General features: G+C 33.4%; 1 protein-coding gene across 1 annotated transcript; it reads left to right on the top strand.

Annotated features, from left to right (window-relative positions):
* The first annotated feature begins 5,168 nt into the window (after positions 1-5,168).
* LOC114330102 (uncharacterized) lies at positions 5,169-12,265 on the top strand. Its single transcript, XM_028279419.1, has 2 exons — positions 5,169-5,299; positions 11,857-12,265. The coding sequence occupies exons 1-2, from the start codon at positions 5,237-5,239 to the stop codon at positions 12,220-12,222; spliced, it is 429 nt and encodes a 142-aa protein (XP_028135220.1). The 5' UTR covers positions 5,169-5,236; the 3' UTR covers positions 12,223-12,265.
* Positions 12,266-12,476: the final 211 nt, after the last annotated feature.

Here is a 12,476-nt window from a genome sequence, read left to right as displayed (position 1 = left end):
AAGTTGAAATGGTACCGTTGGTTGCTTTTCTTGGGGAAGAGGGTGTGACAGTCATCCCAGCTCGGGGGGTGAAAAAACGCGCGTTTAAAATAAGTACGGCATTGACTAATTCTAAGCAACTTTCGTTCTATAGAGGATTTTAAGTAAGTCAAAGAAAAGACACGTTTTCAGGCGATTTTTCGCTACCTTAAAAACCAGGTATTTTATCGAAAAAATATTCTTAACAAAAATGTAGCACAGAAAAAGAGGAAAAAAGTTTTGTTTTCGCGAAGTCTATATACCCAGCAAAAGCAAAGTTGTAGCTCACGAAAAATATGTTTTTATTTGTCAAATTCCAAATCGAACATTTTAACGCAAAATAACCAAAAAACGAAGTGCTTTTCGGGAAAAACCCTCTTAATCTTTTTTTAAATGTTTAAAAAAGCTTTATTTTTATTTTTGACAAAAATTTCTATCATTAAAACTAAGCGAGTTACGTTCAAAATAAAGTTGGTGTCCTTGTTTTTTTTTGGTAAAAAAATCGTGAAAATCTCCCCCTGTTTACTACCCCAAATGAAAATAATCGTTACCTCTTTACAAACAGTTTACTTTACTTATGTATTTTTTATTAATCTGTAAGTTTCCCCAGTTTAAACTGCTTATTTTGGAAAGGGTTATGGTTGAAAGGGCGTGAACTGGTCCACTGGTAAACACAATCCGACAGTTTGCTGTCGGATTTTTTTTAGTTGGCAGTTGGTCTGTGCCCATTGAACTGGCAAGATCCTAGTATTTTCGAACAGGGAAACATGTTGCCCTTTGAGCATGTATTCAAATTAATCTAATATGTAACATCAACTTGTAGTCACCATATTTTCTTAAAATATAATATGTAAACCATATATTATGTGGTTACCAATTTAAATATTGTGCTAGTTTCACTTACTCAGCAGAATGCACTGAAGATGTTCTGAATTAGAACAAAATCGTTTTGCAATTGAGGCGCTCAGAGCAACAGTGGCCTAACCCACATCCTACAATTTTACCAAAACGCTTTAATTACATTAAAGTTATCACTTATTTGAATATTTTCAGATGCACAGTAGATCAACTAATAGTTGCTTGAGCCAATTTGCATCTGAAAATACTTAACTAATGCATAACTTTAATGTAGTAAAAGCGTTTTGGTAAAATTGTGTGATGTGGGTTAGGCCACTGTTGCTCTGAGCGCCTCAATTCATTTGGATGACATTTTAGAAAGTTTTTAATAAACGATTTTATACCAATATACAACTTGAAGTTTTTGAAATAAAGACCTTTGAAGAGTCCTTTCAAGAGTCCAGCAGTAATCCGTCATCACGTGAGTGTCAAATGTCCCCTGATACCTCTCTTCCATCGTTTTGATATCTTGGTGGAAGCATTCCCCTTGTTCCTCATTAAGGTCGCCAAGATTTTCTGGTAAACGGTCTAAGTGGCTGTGGAGGTAATGAATTTTAATAGGTACTCATATGACAACCGTGCTTGTTAAAATTGCTGAGCATTTCTTCCACTATATCCCGGTAATTTTCCGATTTATTGTTTTCAAGAAAATTTTCCACAACTTTCATAAAAAATCACCATACATTACATTTAATTTCAGTCATAGATTCTGTAAAATGCGAATTTTTTATAAATTGTCGTATCTGAGGCCCATCAAATATTTAGGTTTTCAATATTTCTTTACTAAGTGCAGGGAATTTGCTGGACAAGTCTTCAAAACAAGGACGATTCTGGTCTAGGGCCTTTACAAATTGTTTCAATCAGCCCTAGTTTAATATGTAACGGAGGTAATATTATTTTTTCTCGGTCGACCAATGCTTCGTTAACTACGTTAGGTCCTCCTTGAACTAAAGCATCTCTAGAATGCCATTTTCTTCTACTTCAGTGTTGGTCTTTAGCCCTGCTATCCCAAAGACACAGGAAACAAGGATATTTTGTATAGCCACCTTGTTGTCCCAGGAGAAAGTTCAGCATCTTAAAATCAACACAGATCGCCCACTGATGTTGGTCATACTTGACGTTTTTTAGCAGCAGCGATATTGTTTTATATTCTTCTTTCATTTTTGAAGAATGCCCAATTGGTATACTTCCATATTTGTTGCCATTATGTAGAAAGACACACTTCAAACTTCGTTTGGAACTGTCGATAAAAAGACGCGAGTGATCTTGTTTATACTCCGATACACACATTTTTTCTAACAGTCCTTTAATATTGTTAAAAAAACAAAAACCCTATCATCTTGCCGAGGAAAAAAAGGTAAAAGATCTTTTTCTCTATTACCCTAGTATGTAATTTTGGTGTTTGGGTGAAGAAGATTCTTTTCCTTTAGTCTGGAGGCAAGCAACTCGGAAGAATCCTTTGGAAGGTACAAATCTCTGATAAGATCGCTTAGCTCTTCCTGGGTAAAGCGCTCAGGACGTGTTGAATCCCCTTCAAAATGCCCGTCGTCTTTCTCAAATATATTAGTCTGTAGTTCGTCATGTAACGTTTCGACATTATCCTCTGGTAATGTAGGTAGACTGCTAAATATTGGAAGGGGTATCTGCTCAAGCTAATGTGGAATTGGTCTTATTGCTGAATCCAGGTTAGGATATGTCCACGTATGTCGATTGTTACGAATAATGCCCTTTATATTCACAAGATCGAAATAGCAATCGTCAAAATGGTTTTTTGGTTCCATCCATACCATTGGAACAGCAAACATTAAACATTTCCGTTGTCTTTTCATCCACTGTCGCAAGTTTTCAAGATAAGTTTTGCACAATACATGTGGAGCCCAGGATTTATCTTGATCTCCTAAATAAGCATCAAAATAGCCTTTTTATAAAATCACAAACTGGTTTTCTATTTCCTTTACAATGTACTCGCCACATATGTAGCAAAAAACTTCAGGGTTATTCACACAACAAATCCTGCTTGTAGAAGCCATGGTTTTCAGTTTTCAAACACAAACTCGTGCAACGAAACTCAAGTTCAAACTAAATTTTACAATGGAATGCAGTCGACTTTATAGCAATTTATTAAGGCCATTCCAGAGAAAGCACTATTTACTTATCGGACAATAATTAAGAAGCAATTAGCGCTAATTTCAAGTTATGGGCATTTCCAACAAGTACACTTTAATTAGAAGTCATTAGTATGCATTTGTCTTATAATTTGTTAAGTTTATCAACATATTGCAATTATATTGATGGAATATACAGAAATGTAAGAATATTTAAGTTTAAGTATTTGATAAGTATGTTATATCTAGGAGTATTACAGAGTAATGGAGAAATAGATAAAGATGCATGCAGTAGAATTAGGGCTGGATGGATGAAGTGGACGGAAGCGAGTGGTGTGTTGTGTGACAGAAAAGTTCCAATGAAGCTGAAAGGAAAATTCTATTAAACAGCCTTAAGACCGGCTATGATGTAAGGAACTGAATGTTGGGCAGTGGAAAAGAAAGAGGAACAACGAATGCATGTGGCGGAGATGAGAATGCTTAGATGGATGAGTGGAGTGACAAGAAAGGATAAAATTAAAAATGAGTATATTAAAGGAAGTCTGGTTGTGGCACCAATTGATGCCAAAATGAGAGAGCATAGGTTGAGATAGTTTGGTCATGTTCAACGTTGAGACCTTAATCATCCAATACGAAGAGTAGCTGAAGTGCAGATTCCTGAAAGGAGTAGGAGAGGAAGACCAAAGAAGACGTGGGGGGAGACGATTAGGCAGGACATGTTGGTAAAGGGGATTAATATTGATATGACCTAGGATAGAATTGTGTGGGGAAATGCAATTAGGGGAGCCGACCCCGCATAGGGATAAGGCAAAGAGAATGATGATGATGATGATGATGATGTTATATCTAGGAAACTAGAGCTGACACAAAGAAAAGTTTTGTATTTTTGGAATCACCACAGATGACTTAACCACAATCAGTTGATTTTTTTTTCGGGAACAAGACAAAATTTTTTTTGGTGGGCTGTCATTAATCACGAGTGTATGCAAACTTTGAACAGCCATATCAACCAATTTTTGTCTTAAGGAAAACAAAATAAAACTAGCATAGGTATTTATAAAAGCAAAAATCTACATATTTTTACTTTTTAAGATTTTTCCTAACACTAATATTTTTTAAGTTATTTTGAAAAAAGAGCATTTTTCCAAAAATTTTTAACTATGCAACGAAAATTTTTCCAAAAATAAGCACTTTAAGCCGCTCAAACTTACAGATGGTATAAACAAAACACATACATCATACGTATAGATCAAATTTTATAATCCACATATTAAGAGCAAACAGTAGCGATCAACAGGTAGCAACAAACGCGTTCCAAGATTGCGGCTCTAATTTTGAATTTTTTGTCGAGATATTTGGCACACATGTTCGTAATATAATAAAGAATGGCGGTACAGAGCCCAATTTCAGGAATATGTTAGTATGTATGTGGAAATTACTCTATGACTAAATAAAATATTGAAAAAATGAGCCTGTACAGACATTAAGAAAGACAAAAAAATACACTTTCTTCAAATAAACTTTTTTATCCCGTACCTAGATTTTGTGTCACATTGGAACTACTAAAAATCGATTTTTTTATAACAAGAAATGGAACGTCACTGACTTAACAACATTTCGCGCCTATGTGTATAAATAGTATTGTTTTTGATAGTATAAACTCACTTTTGAAAGTTCGCAGAACTTTCGCAATCTTGGACCGCGTTTGTTGCTACCTGTTGATCGCTACTGTGTGCTCTTAAAGAGTTAATGATTAATTGTATATAGGGTGCGAAATAGGGGAAGATTTCCACCATTTTTTTAAGGGAGCAACTTTATTTTGAGCATAAAATAAAAAACTACCTGAAAACGTGGTTTATTTGCCGAAAAATAAACATTTTCAATCACAAATAACTCGAAAAGTGTTGACTTACATAAAAAACTCTATAGAACAAAAGTTATTTAGTTTAGAATAATAGTCCTAGAATTAGTTAGCTTATTTATTCATTTCCGGACTTATTTTACACGTGTGTTTTCACCCCAGAGACTGTAAGTGTCAGTGTGAACTTTGAAGTGGAGGGTAAGTAGAACCTAAATCCAAATTTTCATGCAATTCGGAGTTGACCCTGAAAATTGCACTCCAAAACGGTCATTTACTGGGCTATTTGTATTTGATATAAAACATAGGTACATACGGAAAACGTTTATTTAAAGATCGTTCAACATTCTACTCTACCATGAAATTAGAGATTCTGTTTATTACATTTACACTGCTTGGTGTACTGTCTCTCGAAAAGAATGTAAGTTTTATGATTTTTTACATATTTGCATTTGGGCCTTAGTATTATCATTTCCTAAGTACTCTATTTCTGTAGAGATGTAGCAAACGTTGATATTCTTCTAATAAATTCTCAGTTTTGTTTCAGTAATAATCAGTTTTACTGATACAATAATCCCTTGCTCTGTGTCTGATATTTTTCTTCTGTTTATTTTCGATCTCCCTATTGAATTCGATTAAACGCGAATATAGGCAACTAAATAATAGGTCTGAATCCCGCGTATGAAAAAAAAGTTGATAATAGCAAGCTGAAAATTTGTTAATAGCTTAAGTGTGTCTAGTCGGACAAACTTTGATATATGGGAACACTGGAACAGGGGAAGTTTTAATTGTGGAACAGGTTAAAAATTTGGAACGGTCAGACCACGAAAACGGCACATGTATTTTGTCCGACAGAACAGACTTAAACTCTCCGAACAGAGATTAAACTCTCATGCAAAAATCAGACTGCTATCTATCACCAAATGGGCGTTTTAATGAGTGGAACATGTAGAATATGTCAAATGACAGGAATTATGACGTGTAATAAATAGCAGTCTGATTTTTGCATGAGAGTTTAACCTCTGTTCGGAGAGTTTAAGTCTGTTCTGTCAAAAAAAATAAATGTGCCGTTTTCGTGGTCTGACCGTTACAAATTTTTAACCTGTTCCACAATTAAAACTGCCCCTGTTCCAGTGTTCCCATATATTAAAGTTTATCCGACTAGACACCCTTAAGCTATTACCAAATTTTCAGCTTGCTATTAATCAACTTTTTTTTCATACGTGGGATCCAGGCCTATAACGCATTACTTTTAACCCCAAAGATGTTTTGATATTGTTATAAATAAATTAATTTATTTATAACGAAATAAATCTATATATTTTTCCTATTATAATCCATTGAAATGTTACATTTTTTAGGCCATACCTTGCATTTGTTAGATGAGTCAATTTTGCTTTTTTATTATATAGGGGGGATCAGTAGAAGCTTAAGTTCAAGTTTTTGGGGTCGCCACCCTTGTCTCCCGGCCGACATATTGAAAAAGGGGTGCAAAGGGGTTTGGCACTATATCTCGTAAACTACCAACCCTACGGAAAATCTAATAGAACATAAAATATAGCAAATTAAATTTGCTACAATTTTGTTTCTATTACTGTTTATCGTCAAGTGACCAACAAAAAATATATAAACAAAAATAAGTAAACATTGTTTAACAAGTTTCGTTTTGGAGGTTATAACTTTTTTTCAGTTTATTTTACAATAAAATAACATTATAGCAATTTTGTAGAGGGTTTTTCGGCGAACAATTTCCACTATAAAGTTTTTTAATTATATTTATCTATCTAGGTTTTACAGCGCTCCAAAGCAGGAGCGTCCTTTGAAATTTTGTTAGGGGGGGGGGCAAGCACTATATATACAATACATTATACAGTGAGCACGTAAAGGTTGGAATAAATTCATTTTCTCGAGAATGGACAATTTTGGAAAAAAATCCTGAAACAGGTCAATTTTTATTTTTAAATTACGACTTTTTGGCATACATATCATACTAGTGACTTCATCCATTTGGGAGTGATGGCGTCATCGATGATTTTTTTAAATGGAAATAGGGGTCGTGTAATAGCTCATTTGAAAGGCTATTTAATTCTCTATTCAGTAATATAAACATTTACATAATTATTTATACAGGGTGTCCAAGAAAACATTTTTTTTATTTAATTTATTGACAAAACGAAGAATGCTTGTAATTTATTTAATCCAATATACATTTTACTGCTCTCAGAAAACAGAAAAAAGTGTTTATTTGAAATATATTCATTGCTTTTCGCTTAAACTAAATGTTTAAACTGTCCAGAGGAAGGTGGGTGACGGCTTTGATATTGAATTTAAGCAAAAAACAATATTTATTTGTCAAGTAAACATTATTTCCTGTTTTCTAAAAGCAGTAAAATGTATTGTGAGTTAAATAAATTACACACATTCTTCTTTTTATGTCAATAAATTTAACTCAAAAAAAATTTTTTGGAGACTCTGTATAAATAAATATGTTAATGTTTATATTACTGAATAGAGAATTAAATTACCTTTCAAGTGAGCTATCACACGACCCCTATTTCCATTTAAAAAAATCATCGATGACGTCATCACGCCCAGATGGATGACGTCACTAGTATGATATGTATGCCAAAAAGTCGCAATTTAAAAATAAAAATTCACCTGTTTTTGGATTTTTTTCCAAAATTGTCCATTCTCGAGAAAATGAATTTATTCCAACCTTTACGTGCTCACTGTATATGATGTTATGATAAATATTGTTGTATTTTTTGTAAATTTTAGTCATTTTCAGGGCCGGGGGGGGGGGGGCAAATGCCCCCTGGACGCCAAAATGACGCCCCTGCTCCAAAGCGACCAGATTCCTGAATGCTCATAGGGATACAATAAAAACCAAAAGTTAGGCTTACTTCTCTATCTTAATATTTTTTTATTCATACAATTTATTTTGATTTTGATATTCCTATGCTATTATTAATCTATTTTTGACCTTTCTCTCCACTATAAAACTTAGAACCCTAAGCATATATAGAAAAGGGCCAAGAAGTTGTTTTAAGACAAATTGCCGGTCCGGAGGAAGAATGACACAACCGCAAAATGCAAAATTCTTCAGAACAGCAAAAAAAAAACGATTTTTAAATATTTAAAATAGGGATTAAATGAAGACTAATTATCCAAGAGCATCGGTACGGCGTTTGTTTTTTGACAACGATGGCTTTTATTTTCACCGATATTGGTGCGAATTTTATTATCTTAATTTAATCGCCCCATTTTCAACCCTATCTACAGTTGCGTCATTATGCATCTGAAACAAGGTCTAACATAGCTCCTATTTCAGTAATGACGTAACTACCCTATAGTGGCTCAGCACATTTTTACAGTTCGGTTTTTTGTATCATCTTTACATAGTATTTTAGAAGTTAATGGCGCAATAAACAGGAATTGAAAAAAATTGCAGTTACGTCATTTTTCTTCCGTACCGTACTGAATATCTGTCTGCTATTGCTTTTATTATTATAATTTATCCTAGGTGGCACAGCAGTCGGTCCCCCTCTAATTAACTTATTCTTACAGTTGTGCTACCTATTTGACGACGTGCAGTCGTATTAAAAATTGTGAAAAGTATTTTGAGTTTTATAGATAGTACTATTGAGAGTCTTGTGGGTAAAATTTATATTTTTGTGATTAGATAAGCATTTTGTGTTTTTTGCAAGAGCGCATCATGAGTGGTAGTTATTTTATTTGTAAGAAACCTCTGGGGAAAATTATTTGTCAGTGAGAAAGTCGAGCCATCTTTACTCACTGTGGTCGGCGAACGTTTTTCGTCTCTGGAAACCCTGAGATTCAAACGATTTGCTAAAACAGTGACAAAAAATGCATTTAATCTTTTCTCACTTCCTCCAACACAAGATGCAGCCCGTTTCCACAGACTCCGAGTTTATCACCAGATTCAGTCATGGCTCGGTAAACATTGTGATCCAGAAAATTGGGGCTGGAAAAAGCCTGGAAAATTTTGAATACCAATCCAAACTTCCAAGCCTCCAGTACCCCCGAGCTTATGAACTTCATCTTTAGTAGATGCAATGAAAACTGGAAGTGCATGTGGTTGCCGAAAAGCAGACCTCAAATGTTCACCAGTGTGCCTCTATTGTGGTAGTGAAAGTTGCAGCAACATCGTGGACACATCAACATTAATTATTGAAGAAAATGAATTGGTAGATGAATTACCGACAATGACGCTAACTCTAACTCTCATTATACCACAAAAATTCACCACGGATACTGATTCAGATCTTGACTTGCAGCCTGGACCATCAAAAAAATGAAAAAATAATAACTATGATACATATTTTTCTACATATAATAATTAATAATATTATTTTGTCTAGAAATTGTCCGTGGATTAGGCCTACTGGGGATACCACACAACAAAAACGCCTCCAGACTTTAGCTCATAGGTGGCCGGGAAAAGTGTCAAAAATAGCTTAATAATAGCATAGGAATGTTAAAATCATAATAAATAAATATATAGATAGAAAAGTAAGCCCATGGTTTTGTTTTTATTGTATTCCTATGAAAATTGGAGAATCTAGTCAAGTTTGAAGCGCTGTAAAACCTAGATAAATAAAGAAAATTAAACAACTTTATAGTGGAAATGGTTCGTTGAAAAATTCTCTATAAAATCGCTATGATGTTATTTTATTGTAAAATGAACGTAAAAAAAGTTGAAAATTTTGGGGATAACTCCTTACAACTCTTTTAAAGTGTATGAAAAAAGCTTCACTTCTGTTTTTAAAAAAGTCTCTAGCTTTAAAAGTAAGGAAGTTACGCTCAAAACATAGATGGTCCCTTTCTTTGGTAAAAAATCATAAATCACCCCGTAATTAGCATCCCAAATGAAATAAATTTGTCCAAAATGCTTATTTTTGAAGGGGCCATAGTTGAAATGGCTTGAACTAGTCCCTAATCACGAGTGTGTGCAAAATTTTGAACAGCCATATCTTAACCAATATTTGTCCTACAGAAAAACCAATAAAACCTAAATTTTTTGCTTTTTGTGACTTTTAGTATCACTAATAAATTTTAAATGAAAAATTCATTTGAAAGTAATTTTGAAAAAAAAGCAGTCATTTTTAAAATTAAAAATTATAAAAACGTTACTTTAAAATCAATTTTTTCCAAAGCCTTTTGAACCGATGACAGTTACAGATGATATAAAATAATAGATAAGTAAAGTAACTTGTGAAGCGGTAATGATTAACTTGATTTAAGATGCTAATTAGGAGGTGATTTTCCCGAGTTTTTTGACAAAAAAAAAGTAACCAGCTTTATTTTTGAGCGTATCTTGCTTACTGTTGATAATAGAAACTTTTTAACAAAACAAAAATAAAGATTTTCCCAACCACGTTATTATCAGTTTTCCCCAAAAAGTGCATCATTTTTTGGTTATTTCATGTTGAAATATTCGATTCGAAATTTGACGAATATCTATGTTTGATTATCTACAACATTGCTTCTACTAGGGAGTTTGTACATATACCTTTTTTCACTTATTTATATGCTATAATTTTGCTATGTTTTTTTTTCGATAAAATACTTATATTATTTTTTGACTTATTTTGAAAAAACCGTCTAAAAACGTTTTTTGTTGAAAAATTAACAATTATTTTTATGTACTCGCAAATATGTAACTCGAAAAATATTAACTTCGTGAAAAAATTATATAGAACAAAAGTTGCTTAGAAATAGTTAATTTCTTTTCACCCCCGTGAAAGCGTATATTTTTTCACCCCCGAGAAAAGCACACATCGGCACAATATCACTTTTCTTCTTTGACATGTTAGATACCTACACCAAATTTCATGTCAATCCAAACGGTTCTTTAAAATTTTGAGCAAAAACCGTGAGTCAATGGACTAAGAGAAATTATATTTTGATGAGTAGAAAAGGTGAATAGTGCTTCAATTTTATCAATAAAAATATTATCAAATAAGAGTTTACCTACTTTCATGTCAGAGTCAGGGCCGCCGCTACCATATGTGCAAAGTGTGCATCGCACACGGGCGGCTGATTTTAGGGGCGCCCAAAAGCACGCCACTGATATTATACTTTTTTTAAAACGAAAATAAATTAAAAAAATTAAATAGTAATGATTCAGATATTTCTATAAACTCTAATATTCCAAACAATCTAAACAAAAATGCCAGAAAATGTTATTTATTATATGAACTGCCCTTTTGCAACTGTAGTCATAAAGTAGATCCGGGAATGCTTTTTAATTTAAAGTGGATGGCGACTTTCGGACTTTAAGATATTTTTATCTTCGTGGTCAATATGCGCTTTTTTCAAATTTTGAACATTTATGATTTGTTAAGAGAGTTACGACAATAGGATACTTTCCGAGAATTTAGATAAGTGCTTGTTAACTTGCTCTCATTAAGTAATAAGAAAGCCTTTTTTATTATTCGATGTAAGCATGCCGAATGTTGTAAGTAGTCTTGTAAACAAAACTTACACATGTAGGCATTAGTGCAAGATTGCATTTCTGAATATTATTATTGACATAATAATAATAATTTTTTTTTGGCACGCGGGATCCAGGTCTAAAAGTAACGTCGAGTTCATAGCAATTATTATTATTAATATACGCGTTACGTTCTCCTGCACATTTACTATACATATAGTACCTATGTTCAAACTAAAGATTTGGAAGAGGGGCGGCAAATATTAAGTTGCACACGGATGGCCAACACTCTAGCGGCGGCCCTGGTGAGAGTGTAGTGACAGGCCTCACCCGTCCTTTGCAGGGTTAATAAATATGCGACATTAATTAATGGGAGAAGTTATAATATCATGTCGATTATGATTTGGTTATGGTAATCGCCATAAACTGTATATTTATTCTATAGGTGGGCAAACTGATATGGGAAGGTGCTCATAGATCTTAAATATATTATATCTCATGATGCTGTCTTTTATTTTCAGTCTGCTAAAGAAGCGATCGAACAAAGAGAAAAAAGAGAAAAATTTCGTCAAGATTGCAAAAACCAATATGGCCTTAAACAAATAAAATTTCCAACATCCAACGCAACTGACGAAAAGGTAGCAGACTACTATATTTGTTATTTAAAAAAGATCGGAATAGTAACTGATGATGACAAATTTGATAACACACAACTTAAACATTTAATTAATAACTTTAATTCAGAAATAGTACCTAAAGATATCACTGACCGATGCAGTGACAATGAAAAAGTGACTAAAACAAACATTCTGCCGTTACTTAAGTGCATAAAAGATGCTTATCTAGAATTTAGTAAATATGTGTTAAGGAAACCAGTAGTCCAATAAGAACTCAAAAATTTAATTTATGTAAAATAAAGTTTAAGTGAGAGATGATGTTTTTTATTTAAAATATTTTTTGTAACTTAAATATAGAAGGGAAGGATTCCAGTGGTTGACTGTATCTTCTTCTGCTTCTTCGTCTAGCCATTCACGTCCACCTCTGAACATAAGCCTCTTCAAGTCTTCCTTTCCATTGTTTTTTGTTTTACGCTACTTGTAGCCAATTTTTCCGGGCAGTTCGTTTCAGATCATCTGACCAT

This window comes from Diabrotica virgifera, chromosome 7 (genome assembly GCF_917563875.1).
Source record: "Diabrotica virgifera virgifera chromosome 7, PGI_DIABVI_V3a".
Lineage (NCBI taxonomy): Eukaryota > Metazoa > Arthropoda > Insecta > Coleoptera > Chrysomelidae > Diabrotica > Diabrotica virgifera.
Note: the sequence above shows the minus strand (reverse complement) of the source record. Positions and strands in the feature narration are given on the sequence as shown.

Bases quoted from the DNA above. Each gene is read 5' to 3' on its own strand.
- LOC114330102 (XM_028279419.1), top strand. From the start codon at position 5,237: ATGAAATTAGAGATTCTGTTTATTACATTTACACTGCTTGGTGTACTG. The intron at 5,300-11,856 runs GTAAGTTTTATG...TTTTATTTTCAG, and splicing joins TACTGTCTCTCGAAAAGAAT to TCTGCTAAAGAAGCGATCGA.